The sequence below is a fragment of the Pieris rapae genome, chromosome 15 (genome assembly GCF_905147795.1).
Source record: "Pieris rapae chromosome 15, ilPieRapa1.1, whole genome shotgun sequence".
NCBI classification, from domain to species: domain Eukaryota; kingdom Metazoa; phylum Arthropoda; class Insecta; order Lepidoptera; family Pieridae; genus Pieris; species Pieris rapae.
This window is the reverse complement of record NC_059523.1, coordinates 394,126-411,695: the sequence shown is the minus strand read 5'-3', so window position 1 is coordinate 411,695 and position 17,570 is coordinate 394,126. Positions and strand designations below refer to the sequence as shown.

General features: G+C 34.3%; 1 protein-coding gene across 2 annotated transcripts in view; it reads left to right on the top strand.

The window, feature by feature from the left end:
* Nucleotides 1-17,570, top strand: part of LOC110998233 — a 36,471-nt gene that overhangs the window by 9,875 nt on the left and 9,026 nt on the right. The window contains exons 2-12 of one of the 2 annotated variants that reach the window (XM_022266766.2): nt 11,782-11,872; nt 12,539-12,686; nt 13,233-13,384; nt 13,862-14,013; nt 14,304-14,451; nt 14,552-14,747; nt 14,953-15,029; nt 15,328-15,526; nt 16,174-16,309; nt 16,557-16,674; nt 17,178-17,364. In XM_022266766.2, the coding sequence (XP_022122458.2) occupies nt 11,782-11,872; nt 12,539-12,686; nt 13,233-13,384; nt 13,862-14,013; nt 14,304-14,451; nt 14,552-14,747; nt 14,953-15,029; nt 15,328-15,526; nt 16,174-16,309; nt 16,557-16,674; nt 17,178-17,364 (1,604 nt within the window). Of the gene's footprint in view, nt 1-11,781; nt 11,873-12,538; nt 12,687-13,232; nt 13,385-13,861; nt 14,014-14,303; nt 14,452-14,542; nt 14,748-14,952; nt 15,030-15,327; nt 15,527-16,173; nt 16,310-16,556; nt 16,675-17,177; nt 17,365-17,570 lie in introns of both variants that reach the window. The other variant, XM_022266765.2, reaches the window with a different exon arrangement.

Sequence of the window (17,570 nt, the reverse complement as noted above, 5' to 3'; positions counted from 1 at the left end):
CTGTCGTTGAGATGTTGGATCTCTGCATTTTCTATCGCATTTAACATGGAGAAGGATCGGATGAGCTGTTCAGATGAGGTCCTTCCTCCTCTCTTGCCTGTTTGCGACCTGTTCTATGTAATATCATAGATGTAATTTTAGAGGAAATAAGTCTTTTCCTGCCTTAACCTTCCTTCGAAGCAATTAAAACTTATTTTACATCGAGAGTCCTAAGCGGCATTGATTAAATTAATTCTGTCAAATCCTTCGAAAATCCTAAAGTAATCTGTACTCAGCAGCAGTTTCCCAGTGGCGTCAGCGTGCGAGGTTAGATCCCCGGCTGTGCACCAATGGACTACTTTTAATGTGCGTATTTAACATTCGCTCGAACGGTGAAGGATTTCGAAAGAATCCGGCTTTTCTTAGACACAAAAGTCGACGGAATGTGTCAGGCACAGGAGGCTGATCATATACTTGCCTATTAGATTGACAAATGATTATGAAACGGATACAAAAAACTAAGGGTCTGAGGCTAACAAGATTGTAGCGTCAATAATTTAAATTTTATTTTATTTTTACTTACTCCCGTTTATTAAAGACGTGCCGTATTGCGGGTGAAGTTTCAACGAACTATGACTCGTGGCATACTTCAATAATACGTGAGTCAAATGCACTTTCCCTAGAAAACCCTAAGACTATGGCTGGTACATAGTTTTAATTAGTAAGGAACTAATTTGTTGCATGGCCTACTTTTAGGCACACAAGTAGGTTAAATGTGTGAATCTTTCTTGTGTAGCAATGTCTAATCCCACATATTAACTCGTTCTAGGAGATAGCATCGTGAAGAAAATGATATGTCTTAGGGTAGAACCGAAACCTTAAATCTAATACGTTTTTGACATTTGAAGTATACTTAGCCAAGTCTCGTTTCTTTAGAGACTTAACGTATATATAATATATATTATTACTAATGGAATTGACAAACAAGAGTCAACTCTAAGTCTTGACTCTGCTTGACTCAGTCTTAGGTTTAGAACCAAAACTTGGTCTTGAGGCACAGATGACTGATCACTTAATAATAATAATAAAGTTGTAACTCTTTTTGATTCTCAGAATTCTCCAGTCCATTGCTCAGTGCTCTCTTTGCTCTAGTTAACTTTGACTTAATTTTTTTAGTCCAGGTTTGGCTCTTGTTGAACAGGCATGGGAGAATGCTAGTGTCCATGAGACTTTTTTTAAATCTAGGCTGTAGTTTCCTTTTATTAATGGCTGACTTCTTTATAAAGTTAGTCAGATAAACTTATGCGGGAATCTTAGAATTATTATTACGTAAGCAGTCGATATCGCAGGCATCAAGTGATACAATTTAATGTTCATATTTCACCCTAGAGTAACCATGGAAAGTTTGCTCAATAAGAAAATTCTCGATCAATACAGTTTTGGGTATAATGGTGAAATAGTAGTATAGTTTGAGGCTTGAGCTTTCCAATAATTAATGTTTATGATAGTTCTTATCTTATTTACAACTTTACGTTTATAGTTATATAATTGTCCAGATGTTTCGTGATACACTATTTTTGTGTTGTTAAGTAATATTTGTCACACACATAGTTGATTTTAGATTTTAGTATGTTACCGTGGTCTACAATTTAATCATAGTATTTTTTAAATGTATCATTGCTTAATATACATAAACTAATAGTACAGGAAACACCAAAATACCACTAAACGGTTTCTGCCTGAAGGGCCACAGCAAAATCAAAAGTTAAAAAGAAATACCCTTAATACCAAAAAAACGAAACGACAACATTATATTATTAATTCATTACAACTATCTTTAAATAAAAAACACAGAGTATACCTCTTGTTTCGTTTTTTAAATAATGCTCATTTATTATAAGTTAAGGTAACATACAATGTAAAGAAAACTTGAATCTACACAATTTAAATTGTTATGTCGCTCAGTAAAACATTTTGCTACATGTAGGCGCAGAAAATGAATGCTATTTACGAATCCGGAGAAAAGCAAGTTGTAAAGAGGATTTTTGAATGTCACAATGATGCACGTGTCTGTCTAACGCGTAAATCCTGTCGTGTGGCGCCGCGCTATCAACGGTGTAATGTTACAATTAAAATAGAACTTATTACGCGTCATAGCTTATAATTGATTTTATAACTTTGCGGTTATGTTAACAGATGTACGCTAAATATGCCATTTGGAAACAAGTCTCCTGAAAAAATTGCTAAATTGAAATTGTGTCTTTGAATTTCCTTTTATACCGTCGATCAGTGTATACCATTATTATTAAGTGCAAAATGTTAATCTCGCCTGACGATTAAAAAGAGTGCCGGAGAGTTTATTGGCAGATCTTCTCTTCTGTTATACACCCTTGTGTTGGGAACTGGCAGTAAAGTTTATAGAAGCATTTAATATATATTTTTTTTGACGTTCATAAGTGTACATTGTGTTACATAAATAGATGATTTTTGACAGTTGTTCCTGCGAATATTTTACGTAAGCAGTATATGACATTATCTGTACTCATCATAGATCTTCTTAAACCGAACTCTTAACTAATTCTTAAACAATTACAAGTGACGACGGGTCTTTCGTCAGCATGACTCTTCGGCATATATCACGCAGACGTACTAATAACTCGGGGCAGCTTGTGGTGACCGGCACATTGGGAGGAATGAGAATCCGAGACTGAAGTAAGAGAAGAAAAATTAAGGTAAAAATTCAGTACGAAAATCGGCAGTCAGATGGACACCACCGCCTGAACGCACCTGTCAAAGCGCGTACTTCCCACGGTGTAATTACTATTATTATGGGGGAGTTACTTGTCGTAAATAGCAATTATTCAAATTACTTATTTGACATGGCTGAATGGTAGGGGCGTAAGTGATTTGAAAACAAAACTTTTTGAGACTGTATCTGCCTGTAAATAGGATTGGTGCTGATTAGGAAAGCTACCCGAAGGCCAGTTTGATGCGGTTGCCTTGGCTGCTCGAGGTTGTTTTAGTGGATATCACTAGATCAGATCAGAGTGTCTGAAGCGATAGGCATTTACTATATACCCCAATTTTTGTAATGCGCTGTTACAAAAAAGTCCTGTAAATATAATATCGTCTTTTCTTTTCTGTTTTTATCACACCCGACCCGGGTAGAAGCCAGTTTAAAGAGCACAATTTCTTCCCTGACCTCGCGAATGTATTGTGGTAGTCTATACTTTGTATCGTCAATTATATTTGATAGCCCACTTAAAGTGAAATTTTCTAAATCTTTTCTCAGAGACTATACGACAAATGTTCGTAAGAAAGACAATAGTTCGTGATAAGAGCCGTATCTCTCGACCCTGGGATCATATTTTCAGATCACGGCTGTCAACCAATGGAATGACCATTTTCCTTTGTCCATCCTTTTAATATGCGTATTTAACATTCGCTCGAACGGTGAAGGAAAACATCGTGAGCTTTTCTTAGACCCAAGAAATCGACGGTGTCGGTTAGGCATAGGAGGCTGATCATATACTTTCCTATTAGATTGACAAATGATTATGAAACGGATACAAAAAATACTGAGGCCAGACCTGAAAACAGACCTTTACTTACGTTTATTAAAGGTGTCGTAATGCAGGTGAAGTTTCAACGGACTATGACTCGACTCAACCCTGGGAATCACGAATCACGGCTGTGACAGCTGTTTTTATGTGCACAATTAACAGTTACTGCGAAGGCTCGAGACGAGTGGAAATGCCTTAGACCCTAAAAATTACATCTGTCTTAGCCCTATTTGTCCATCAGAAACAGATGCGCTATTAGGCCAAGGCCCATATAGGCTGGGAGCTTTTCAGTATTATTATTTCATTACGTATAATCCTTAAAATTCGTTGTTTAACCGTTTTTATTAAAATCAATCGCCAGCTGTATGTCACAGCTCACAACACACCTGACAATATCACATTTCACGCACGATCGCATCGAGAATGGTGCAGCAGTTTTGGTTACGTTGAAGCGTGTAATAGGCCTACGTTCGCCTACTATAAGGTGCTTCAAGAATAGAGCGTAACAATTCCTTTGGCATTGAGTGTTCATGGGCAGCGATATCAGTTGACCCACCAGCTCGTTTGTCTTTTATTAGTTAAATTTTAAAAGAGTAATTGTGGATTTTCTTTCTCATTCTTCTCCACACGAAACTACCAGGAAGGAAGAGGCAACTAGAATCATCTTTATATTTTATTTAACGTTCAATAGTGCCATTTTAGGTGGTCTAATTGCAATGATTTAATTTTTTTTTGATTGATTAAAATGATTTAATTTGATCTGAATACAAAGTATATTAAAAAAAACATCGCTTAATATGAAAGAAACGTTGCAAAGTTCGTGTAATTTAGTTTCTTGTTAATGTAAATTTTGGCCTTATGATTTTCAATAGATAGATAAACATAGAATCTGACCCTATATTTAATAAAGTAAATAGATTACTAAACGTTAAACGGCTAATCACTGATTTCATTTACCCCATACAAAACACCCTAAAATAAGTCTTCAAACTAATATCGATTTTAATGATTTGTAATACAACTGGTTTTCATATAAAGAGCAACTAAATATAAATCCAACCCCTATTGGTCAATATTTCCCTCAAAACCGCATTCGCCGCTGAAACCGAATGATAGTAAATATGGCTGTCTTCTTCCCTCATACACCCTAATACACTTGATATCTCTTTCGCGCAGGGGTTGTTTGATCAGTGCGTTTCAAGTTTATCTTGTCTTTGGACGTATTGAGCAAACAGATTCCAAAATTGAAGTTGTTTTTTTGTCTGCATTGTCATTTTGTGTGTCATTAATTTTTTCACCGTCGATTTTGTTAATTTATTGCTAATTTAGCATTTTAATAATTATTTGCAATTAGGTACAGTAATTTAATTATCAGAATAATTTAATTGATTAATTGAAGACTTGAATTTGCAATGTGTGTTTGTGTATGCGTCTTAGATGTGACATAAAATATGTTTTAATGTGAGTTTAAAATGGAATATTCTTGGCATATGGAGGACGGGAATAGAGAAACTTCACGGCCTAGGCCATCGGGAAGAAATCAAGGTATTTAATACTTTAGGTTTTTAAGTAAATCACGCTCGCTTCTAGAAAGATTTGCGAATTCAGCTACTTATAACTGGAGTTTTAATAGTTTAAAATAAAATAAAATACGTTTATTTTGGAACATAAGATCTTCTAGGTATCACTTATTCCACGTCAATCAATTCAAACCTGTAGGCATCCCCACTCATCGGCAAAGACAGAGGGTGTAGGCCGAGAGAAAAAGCCGGCGTAAAAAATTTCGGTACTCTTTTAAAAAAGCAAATCATCAAACAATATTTAAAACAAATATATCAAATTAATTAGAGGCAGCCTGCCCAGCACTAGTCCCAGGCCCTTTTATCAACTAGATAATCAATAACTTTATAGTAAGCCTTTTTACACAGCTTTTCTTTAATACATTTCTTAAATTTATTAAAAGGCAGAGATAAAAGAGCCTCTGGGATTTTATTAAAGAAGAGTATCCCTTTTCCCAAAAAAGAATTACTAACTTTACATAGTCTTGTACGGGGAAATTGCAGCCTGCGTTTGCAATTAGGTAATACTTATTACTATTAATTATCGCATGAAACGTCGAGTTTTGTAAGTTTTGTAATAAGTTCGTGCTTGTGCATTGAAAAGTATTTTCTTTGTGAATTTAACATAGACATAGCATTTATTAGTAAGAAAATACACACTCAGAAACACACAAAATTATAATAATCAAAAAAAGAAATAAAAGGGAATAATTTTTTTTTCTAAAGAACATGGTCCGTTTTAAGTGTGTAATACGTGTGTGTTATGGTTGTAACTGGCCCTGACTCAGCATTATGAGGAGGAGCTCGTATATTCCACATCGCTGGTTTTTCTGCCAGAGACTACAGCAGCTAGTTTGCGCCTCAGTCGCAAAAAAAAAGACAAATAATGTAATAATAATAATACAGAGTAGAAAAATAAATAATAGTAAAAATTTGCAATGTAAGTAAAGAAGTCTTGTCTAAAAGTATATTGTAAGTAAAAATAATAAAATAAGAATAATTGCTAAGAAATAGATACTTAAGTAAATAAATATTTTAGGGACTACATTTCGTGGAATTTTTGTTGAGTAACACTCGTAATGTAACAAAATTCCTGAGACTTACAAAAACGATGGGTCTATTATTGACAGAAGGTTTACCACCTTCTTACTAATTAAATCTGGCCGAAAGGCCATAACTTTCAGATTACCAGTGCGACGCTGTTTACGTGTGTATGTTAGAACAACCTCTTGTAGTTTGGCAATTTGACTTAATTGTACATTGACATTGTTAGCCATATTGAGAAGGTCCCTATATATCGAATTGGAAAATATTATGTATTATTAGGAACAACATTGCAGTGTCGGATGCTCTAGTAAGCATCACTAATGGAGCGAAATAACTTGTTTTATGTACTGCGAGTGGCACTGTTTGATAGATTAGAACGAATAAAATAATAATAAAACAAACGTTTTATAGAGTCAGTAGCGCACAGCACTGAGATTCGATTTTCAGGAAATTAGTCAAGTGAAATTATTAGGACTATTAAAAAGTCTCTTTTGTCTTTGTAAGTCAAAATTAAAACTTAAAAATATTCATAAAAGTTAAAAATAAAATAGGCCAGTTCTGATTTAATGAAAATCAAGAACTGGTAAACCAAGACATTTAGCGATTAAAAGCAGTGGTGAAGGTTTTTATTGCCAGTTCTTCTCACCCGCTATACGCCCCTTTATTTCGGAAATAGTAGTAAATTGAAATTTAGACCTAGATTTTTTTAATACTGAATAAGTGTACATAGTATCACCTCTATGGATAAATTAATTTTGATTTTAAATTAACGTATAGCATACTATTTAATTCTATTTAAACTATTTTATGTCATATTTTATAAAAACTTTGAAGTTATCCATTACAGCTAAATCAGTTTTGGTTCAATTAAATACACTTGATATGAATGAATTAAATTTTTGTTGGCCTTATCAATTATATTCTAAAAGATTTTTCCTGTTAAATTCAGTTACAGAAATACCTGTAATTTGATATAGTGATAAAAAAATATATATTGCGTAATACATATATTATTTTACGTTATGTTAAGTCAAAAGTTACATATTATATCATACTATACCATATATATCAAGTATTATATAGTATACAAGTACATTTTCGTGAGAAATAACGCTTTAGCAACAATGTTTGTAAGTTGTCTGCAGGCTTAGTTGAACATGCGCTGGGTTTAGTCTTCTAGATATACTGGATTCATTTAGAAAGGAGTTATTTTCAGAATTAAAAAAAAAACTGCGGGTTAGGAGGAACTGATAACTTCTGTTGTGAAATATATTTATCATTCACGATGTGAAATATACACTTAAATTAACTTATGTTGTGTGAAAAAATTTAAAATCTTTTAATTATATATTCTAACATATTATACCTACATAATAGACAGAATACATGCATCCTTCTTGCGTACATATTCCACAGATTAAATATTCTAAGCCTAAACAAAGATTTCTTAATATCAATTTTCCGTTAAATTATTAGTTAATATGTATGTCTAAACCATATTTTATAAATAAATTTAATCACTGCTATTTTATTGATGAAATGAAATCGTTTACTTGCTATAGAGTGGTAGAATTTCGCTGCTACGTACAATTTGATATTTTTCTTGACTTTCATTCTTCTGATGATAAAATTTTTCCAGCCGGTATGCTTACGCGTAATTAAAAGATACAATATTCCATTTATATTTCCTTGAAAGAATCATATGTAGAAAACACGTGTTTATAATATATATATGTAATTATGATTATTATGCATAGAAATGCGTTTTTCATTTAGACGCGAAGACATGAGTTGCACGATTGGAAGATCTGGTCAGTTTGATAAAGGATACGTTTTTGTGTCATACATTTAGAATTAATTTGATAAAATGAGTAATCGATTGTAGTAGTTAGTTTGGTCTAAAGTAAAAAAGAAAATGAAAACTATTTGTATTTCGTCGACACATTTCTATATTTTTTTTAAAAACGAAACAAAAGCATCATCATCATCTGTCGTGTAGCTCTTGTCAGTGTCAATGACGTCATATGTCATTTACTAATATATTTCTGACTAAAATAAAACATTAAGAATTACACAGTGTAAGTATCTTTACTCTCCTTGTAAACCTCTTAAAATAATGATTAATAGACTTACTTACTAAAATGTGTTTTAATTTCTTAAAATTGTTAATATTATATTTTTAAATTAGAAAGGTGGTGACTTACCCTTGGCCACCTGTGTTATTACCAAAATCATTCGGATCAGCGCACACACGCGCCCTTTAATGTTATCGCTAATTTGTCGTGTTTATGGGAACCACCCGTGCTGGTCATGCGTGAAACAGGTGGATACGTGCATTGTGTATTTATACGATGTATCATGTCCTGTGACCCCCCAATCAGGACATGGGACAGACATATGCCTATGCTCCATATACTTATATTTCTTGGCAATAATCTCGATTTTTGAGTCTGTACTTAAGAGTTAATTGCGCACAAGAAATTGATATAAAGGCTGGGTTAGTTGCACAACTTCAGAGTTGAGAGTCTTATACTCTTTCTAAAAGTATTTTCCAAATGGTGTCTGTGTCATAGTGATTTGTTGTTTCAGTCACGCAAGCTGGGCTAGCATACTCATGAATTACTTTGCTGAAAACTCACCCTAATTAATAATCAAGCAAGTATAATAATACAAATTTATTCATGACAGAAATAGGATGTGACAAAATTCGCCTATCTCTAGTCCCCACAGTAGATATTCTCTGTGTTGCCGGTTTTAATTATTCATGGTGCATGTTTAGTGTTACAACTAATCAAACACAAGTCTTAAAAGATATGTATGTGTAAATATGTGTAAATATATGTAGGTGTCAGTGTATTTGAGAGTGTAGCTAAGAGTTATTATAAACGTCTCGGCTCGGGTACTTTAATATTTTTTCTCGTGCTGCATTAACTGCTATTTAATATTTCTCTTACTTCTTTGAATGCATTAAATGAACCACACATTTTACGCTTAACCACCGAGTTCGAGATAATTATGACGTCACGAGATCAGTGCAAGTGAATTCAGTTTCAGCCATTCACCCCGTTTCACTCGGATTCTTTATCTTATTGTTATGTTATTGTGAATTAGATTAATGAGATATTTTTAAAATGTCCTATTTTATCTTTTGAGTCTTTTTGTATTTTTATAGTTTAAATTAAAATTACGGACGGACTTACAGAGCAGTGATTAAATTATTGTTTTATTAAACTGTTTCTTATCTTATTAAAATTTCAAGGTTATCCCATAGTCACGGAATCCTCGAGAAATCGAGGCGACGAAGTTACACAAGGAAACTATATATTATTTTATTTATAACAGAAAATAATATGTTCAAATAATATCCAAGCCATTTGAGGATATTATTGATTTTTCACAGAGCAAAAACTTATATCGAACTGACGAAGATTATAGACCATGATGACACCCTGGATATCCGAACTATGTAACATACGTTATATATGATGTTTTAGATAGTTTGTAGCATTTAACAAAACTTACATAGTATTAAAAGTAATTAAAATTGATGAATAGAAAATTGAAACAAATTTAAAAAGTCCCTGGGGCAGTGTACCTTTAAGGCTGCCATTTGCACCCTGTTTTTCGATACTTACACGTTGAACGAGAAAAGCAATCGGATTACAGTACAATATACCTGGCAGTCGAAGAGTCTCTATTCCTAAGGGAACAAAATCAAAGTTGGTGATAAGATTCGTATATTGTCCTCGGCCGCTGCATCTTTTGTGCTTGTCCGAGGGAGGTACGGCGGTGCACTAACAAGTAGAATCCCATACCAAATCCGATAACAAAATTAGTTTTTTGTCTTTTCGTAAAACATCCATGTAAATTATGTCCGACAACATTTTCTTCACACTTGGTTAGGCGTGACGCAATGCAACATGTAACACAGTGCGTGTATTACTTGTGACAAACAGACGTTTAGTGAAAGACAGTTTTCTAGTGATTTTGGGAAATTACAGTTTTATACACATAGACAGGTCTGGTTCAATTAAGCTCATGGAAGGTTTTGTTGATTTAACAATTTTTCGTTGTTATTTTAACCGTCATATAAAATTAGGGAAATTATTGTTTTTCCAACTATTTATTCAACAATCAATTCGATTTACGGTCCTTCAAGAACTGAGTGTAACTGTCTTAAAAGGCCGGCAACGCACTCGCAAGCACTCAATTGAACCTTTTGCTTTAAAAACAAATTAATTTTGTCAACATATTGAAAATGTATCTGTTCAGTTGAGAATTAAATCACATAAAAGTAACGCTTGCTTTGTTTTCATGTCTGATACTCGCATAAATACTTCATAGACAATTATCGTTATTCTAAAAAAAACTAGTCGTAATTGGTACTTAAAGCTTCATAATTCTGAAACAATAATTATTTTATTTTTTTCGTATTTCTACAGCTAGTATAGAAACTAAAAAAATATACTAAGTAAATATGTAGTCAAAGATGATATTCATAATATCTATACGTTAAAAATCTAAAATTAAATACATTTAATTAAGTAATATCCTATATATTGTATAATATGTTGTGTGATTGTGTGTACATGATCCCCAGATGATTTGCTGCATACTTTTAAGTTTTAAGGATATTCTGACATAACCTGAACAAGTCAAGGCTTAAATAGTGGTCGTTGTATTAGTATATTATTAGCTAATGTATGAAAATACTTGATCTCCTATCAACAGCTTTTTGAGGAAGAATATAAATCGACCTGTCCTATTGGAATATGACGACGCGTAATATGCCGGAAATGTGATTAATTATTGTAAATTTGATGCATTCTAGAGCACGCTAAAATTGAAAGTGGATTTCAAATTTAATCTGTTTTGGTATATTTTTTAAGCGTTCGGTTTTTGTAAAACCTATACCTATAGTGCTAATACGCTTGCAACCAAGGAAATAATTAAATCAAACATTGAATTCAAATTCGTTTATATAGGTAACACAATGTACACTTATGAACAAAAACAGTTTACATTTACTGCCAGTTCTCAAGTCAAGGGCGTAGAAAGGACGAAGAACTGGCAATAAACTCTCCGCTACTCTTTTTAATCGCAAGATTTTGTTTTACACAACGTTTGTAAGGAGCTGCAATCATTACACCATGTTCCACATGACATCTGAAGTAATTAATAATAATAAAATAAACTAAAAACAAATATTTGTGCTCGATCAGCAGGGGGCATGGTGAAATAGGAGCAGGCACTTACATTCATCAATCAAATAAATCTATCACTATTATGTTAGCCGTGTGTTGCACTTTCTAAACATTTTAGCGGCTTAATTTGTTACATAATACTAAAATAAAAATATAATAACAATACAGTCTTTTTATTGTCCATTCAAATGTTGTTAGTATTATATAGTTATAGCTAAATATGAGATGCTTGTGGGCATCGTCCTCTTGGGTAAAACTCTGCCCACTCTCCTTGTGCCGGGTGATCCCATCCATTGTGGTATCTATATAATCTTATATATTGTAATTTAAATAAATTCACTTTCAGCTCGTAACTAAATATTCTGTCCTTATCACACATTTGCATATGAACGTGATAAACTAAAAATAACGTTCAGGTATACTTTTCAGGTCCAGGTCTGATAGACGAGTTGGAGGCATATATGGCGCCGGTTAGCGAAAATTGCTACGCGCCACAGCCTTTGGATGCCCGCCGAATCGGGTAAGATCTTGTTTTATATATGTACCTAAATGCGAACAGGCATTCTCCATCTTTATCATTATTGTCAACATCTGACACGCCTAATACATGTTTTCTTACAATATTTTACGTACAAAGAAAGTTCTGTACAGTTTATATTGGTATCGGTTCGAACGCACGCATGTTCGGTATGGACTTATATAGTCAGTTATTTTATATTACTGACTAGATATTAAATAATGCCGATTTAGCCATGTTAGTTTTTATTGATTCTGGATATTACGCTCGATAATCCGCGCGATGGATTTACGTGCTTGTCTGTGGCATTAGTCGTATACAACACCGACAAAGGACTGGAATTATGGGATTGAACCTGGGACAGTGATCTACAGACAAACTAAGCACTAGACTACGTGTTATATATGCGGTAAATGAAATACAGAGCTATAGCAAAATTGAAAAATAAAAAAATACATTTGTTTATCTATGTAATCTGTTTTGGCTTTCTGTATTGTCTTAGTATTTTGTATTATAATATGTATAAGTATAAGCTGTTAGATTACTTATAATTAAAAAATATTTATTAAAACTTTCAAATTTTTAACAACGTTTTATTTACTTTTAATTTGATTGAGGGAACACGCAAAAGTGATGAAATCCATTATCTAATGTGTGACTTTGTTTCAGCGGGCACCAATTGCCTGACAGTCCACCAGACTCGGGTTCAGAGAACCCCTATAGTCCAGACACACAGGTCTCACATACTATTGCGGTCTCCCAGACGATACTGGCTCCAGATTACATGCTACTGCCCGAGCATCTAAACATTCATGAGGTAAAGCAGAAATCAGCGTTTATGAATCTATTAAATTTATACTTGTTACGATCGCAGCACTAAAATCTTATCGCTTTTATAAAAAAAACTAATTATAGGATTCTATATCTTCTGACGACGAGGCAGAATATTAAATTCCACCCGTGTCACCTCGACACTTTATAGAACTTACTTGGTGTTAAGTGATACCGCCCATGAACACTTTTAATACTAGAGGCTCGCTAGTGCATTGACGGCCTTTTAAGTTGGTACGCTCTTTTATTAAAGGAACTAGAGCGTTTTTAATCAGTTCTTGCCGCGCTTTGCGGAACCAGCTACCCTGCATAAGTATTTGCGAACCAATTCGAGTTTTACAGCGTCTTAAAAAGTTGACAATGCACTTGGGAGCTTTCTGGAAGTGTAATGTCCAAGTAGTATCACTTAACAATAGGTGAGCCTTCCCTATGTCCCTGGTGAGCCCGTTTGCCCCGTTTTTTTACAAAAAATTCTAACTTTGCTATGAATCTAGCACTGAAGGTTGCTTAACTTTTAATTGTGTGATCCCAGGTCCTCCAAAACGAAGAGTACATATACGATGAAATAAAAGATAATATAGAGCAGGATGTCCTAAGAAATGATGTAGTGGTGATGCAGGAGTCAGACTTAGGCTTGAGAAGCGTCAGACATGACCTTGGATTGGAGCCGGTGTATCAGAACAGGTAGGTTTAATGTGATTTGTCAATTAGAAACGTTTTCTTGCCCAGTGGTTTAAGCTTTCGATTCGCAATCCTGTGATCCTACTTTCAAACCATGACTATGGTTCAATAGATTTATCGTTCTTGCACATGTATAGAAGACTTGAGGTCGCTGTCTTCGCTGTATTGTGGGTATCTACTGGCCTAACAAGATCTCTAACTTTAACAGCGTCTTAAACAGCTGTTAACGAACAATTTTGGGTGCCCTGCCCATTAACAAGTAGATCAAGCGATGCAAGTGGAAAGGGACATGCCATATCAATCGAAGAGATTCCAATTATAGCCGCAGGCGCTTGATTGGAACTCGTCAGAAAAGCGGAAGCATGGCCGTGAAAATATGGCGTCGTACAATTGCAGATGAGGCAAAGGAATTCGATGGAGACTCACTGTCTTCTTCAGCCCCATCTAGGAAATTAAGTCAATTGATATATTCTCTTCTAGGTACAACCAAATGCGAGTAGACATGCCGGATATAGAACCGGGTCTGATGACGACTCAGCTCGTGTCATTAAGCCATGAAGTCACACCAGTGTACACCAATCTACAAGAGCCGAAAAAGAGAAAACTTTCGCAAGATGTTAAATGTGAACCAGGTTAGTAGTAGTAGTCTGTTATTGTTTACGGTGTTAAGATGAAACGGATGAATGCAATAAGAAACTAATTTATTTTAATAATAAGGAATCAGTTTATATTATAGTTAATCACCGATGAAACGTCGGGTGAGCTTCCTATCAGTTTACCCCCTGAAATATAATAAAAAGAAAGAGCTTATCAGAAAATTGTATTCATATATCTCCAATGCGTTGGTTACTAAATAAATTACACTATCCCAGTGTATATCAGAATCCATCGTCAGTTTAATTGTGGATAATATTTCTTGCAGCGGCCCTCTCCCCGGAAAACATAGTGCGTCCCCCGCCTTCAGTAGACGGTTCGGAGGCTGGCGATGATGTTCCACAGCAAAGTATACGCTTCAGCCACTTCCAACAGGCCTCGTGGCATGCTCTGTTTGATAGTAATTTGAAGCCAATGTAAGTATTATCCCCAAAGTAGATATGTGTTTGTGTCTATTAAATATTTTAAAAGAAATCTTTGTTTTTTATTTAAAAATATGGTATATTGATTCCACAGTTTGCCCCCGTCCTACATAGTGGGTGCCGATAAAGGCTTTAACTACTCCCAAATAGACGAAGCCTTCGTCTGCCAGAAGAAGAACCACTTCCAGGTCACATGCCAGATGCAAGTGTCAGGCGACCCGCAGTATACGAAGACTGTGGACGGATATAAGAAGATTAACAGCTTTTGTTTGCATTTTTATGGAGTCAAGGTATTTTTTATTATTTTATTTTTTGTCACTTTTATGTTAACAACAATTGTCATATGTTTTAGACAAGATAGCTTATAACATATGCTGTAGTTATGGCATTATATATTATGTAAAGTTTAATAAAGCTTCCAAAAAATTAAATTTATGATAAATAAAATAATTTATAAATTCCGTATAATATAATATTATGGTATTGAATTCCTAGGCTGAAGATCCCAGTCAAGAAGTGCGGATAGAACAGAGTCAATCCGACAGAACCAAGAAGCCATTTCATCCCGTCCCGTGAGTATTTTCACTAGCTTAATGTCTGTCTTCATGGCTTGATACTGCCTTTAGCTAGTTACATTTAAAAAATTAAAAAAACTACACTAAAAATGGAAAAATATCACAAATAAATATTTCTACATAGTTAGAGAAATTGACATTTTTTTTTAATGTTAACTATGCTATGCTATGAAGTTAGCTTCAGGGTGTAGATTATTTTGTGACGGTGTGCGCGCGCATATTTAAAAAAAATTTTATATAAAAAAATATTCTCATAAACAATACAATTTTGACAAATTTGAACATTTATCTCTAGCGTGGAACTCCGTCGCGAAGGCTCCAAAATAACTGTTGGGCGACTGCATTTTGCGGAAACAACGAACAACAATATGCGGAAGAAGGGTCGTCCCAACCCTGACCAGAGGCACTTCCAGCTGGTGGTAGCACTCAAGGCTCACACGGCTGCCAGTGAATATATTGTGGCTGCTCATGCGAGTGACAGGATTATTGTACGGGTAAGTTTAACCTTTGTGAATTTTAACTCAATGTGATTTATGTTTGTATATAGGATATGCCCACCCTTTGGGCCTACTGCAATTAATCCCCCCCCCCCCTTCTTTCGTCAGCAAGAGTAAACAAAGATCACAAAAAATATTAAAATTAAAATCTTTGAATGCAGAATTACTAACTTTTAAAAATAACATAGTCTTCTTTCAGTAAAGTAATATACGATATTTAAGGTAGGTACTTTCCCTTTTTGTTCCATAACTTTGGGATGCCCTGTAGTTGTTTATTGTATATTTTCTGTCAGCATTGGAAGGTTGGTGACCTGTTACCGCAAGACTATATAGTCCTACTAAACGCACCAGCCTCTCACAAAGATGGTTAATACCTAAAATGCACTATTGTGAAGAGGCAAATAATCTTTAATTTTATTCTACGTTGTTGTATTTCGTGAATTGTACAAAATATTTAAAACCCTAATAAATGCTTATGAGATGTTTGTCCTTATCACTCCTGTGTCGTATTTATTCATGTATTAAAAACGAGCCAACACTATTTATATGAGTAAGTCTTTATATTAAGTCAAGTAAAAGCAATATAATAACGTTATTGTTTATCTGTTTATAAATATTTTGCTCCATTGTTTGAATTGTTCTAGGCATCAAATCCCGGCCAATTCGAGTCCGACTGTTCAGAGAATTGGTGGCAGCGAGGTGTGTCGGAGAACAGCGTGCATTTCAACGGACGTGTCGGGATTAACACGGACAGACCGGACGAGAGCTGTGTTATTAATGGTAAATTTCTGCGACGCTGGAAGGCTGTGATGCCAGCGTTAGTAAAAAGTCAAGCAAATTTATTTGTTTCTTAGTGAGTCATTGTTGCCGAAACTAAGGTGTCAGAATAAATGTTAATCATTGTTTACTAGTTAATGTAGTAGAAGAATAATATGGGGAAAAAAATATATAAGTAATTGTAAAATATATGTAATTATAAGAAAATAAGTGAGTATTATCGCTAATAATAGTCATGCTCTGTCTTCAGGTAACCTGAAAGTGATGGGTCATATAGTGCATCCGTCAGACGCACGTGCAAAACATGATATTGAGGAATTGGACACTGCGCAACAGTTGAAGAATGTTCAGAACATACGCGTTGTTAAGTAAGTGAAGTTTCATTCAATCTCTTCGGTGTTCTTCTCTTCTTCGTTCGTCTTCAATGGAAAACCAAAAACTTTGATTGACTTGAAGTTTCCGCTCGCACGCGGAGTCTGGATACGCAACCTTTATTAGTATTGTCAGTCGTCATTTATTAAAAAATATATTTGTATAATTTATCAAAAATTTTGTAAATGTCTTCAAAATCGTTTTCCCGACTTGTATTATTTTAGCATTTCTGGAGACGAAAAATAAGCCAATTATTTATTGAAAGTCGATGGATTTTTCTGAAAGTAAAAATATATTTTAATTATTATTGAATAAAGATAAAGTCTTAAAATTGTAAATAGTACATTATTTTAAAATAATGAATGTCCTAAGTATCTCGATGGGATTTTTTTTAATTTCCATCCATATGAATTAAAATGTCAGTGCAATAGCTACATAAATTTAAGTAAAATATAAATTTACTGACAGCCATTTCGCTATACATATATATTTTGCATAGATTCAACTACGACCCATCTTTCGCTGAACATTCGGGTCTTGTGGGCTGGGACCCACGTACCACCTCACGTGACACCGGTGTACTGGCACAGGAAGTTAGGAAAGTGTTACCCGACGCCGTAAAAGAGGCCGGCGATGTCACATTACCCAATGGAGATACGATTCCCAAATTTTTGGTTGTTAACAAGGTGAGAACAGGTTTTTTAGAAATCAAAATATTTTATGATAATCACTTAGGATATTAGGATTTTATAGTTTATTATATATATAATGGATAATATATGTGTATAGACATCATAAATACGTAAGTACTTGAACGAGAACACCCAGCTTTGTTATGTCGTTTATGTTTTTTGCCAAGTTTGTCCGGTTTTAGTAATTCCTTGCAAGATCT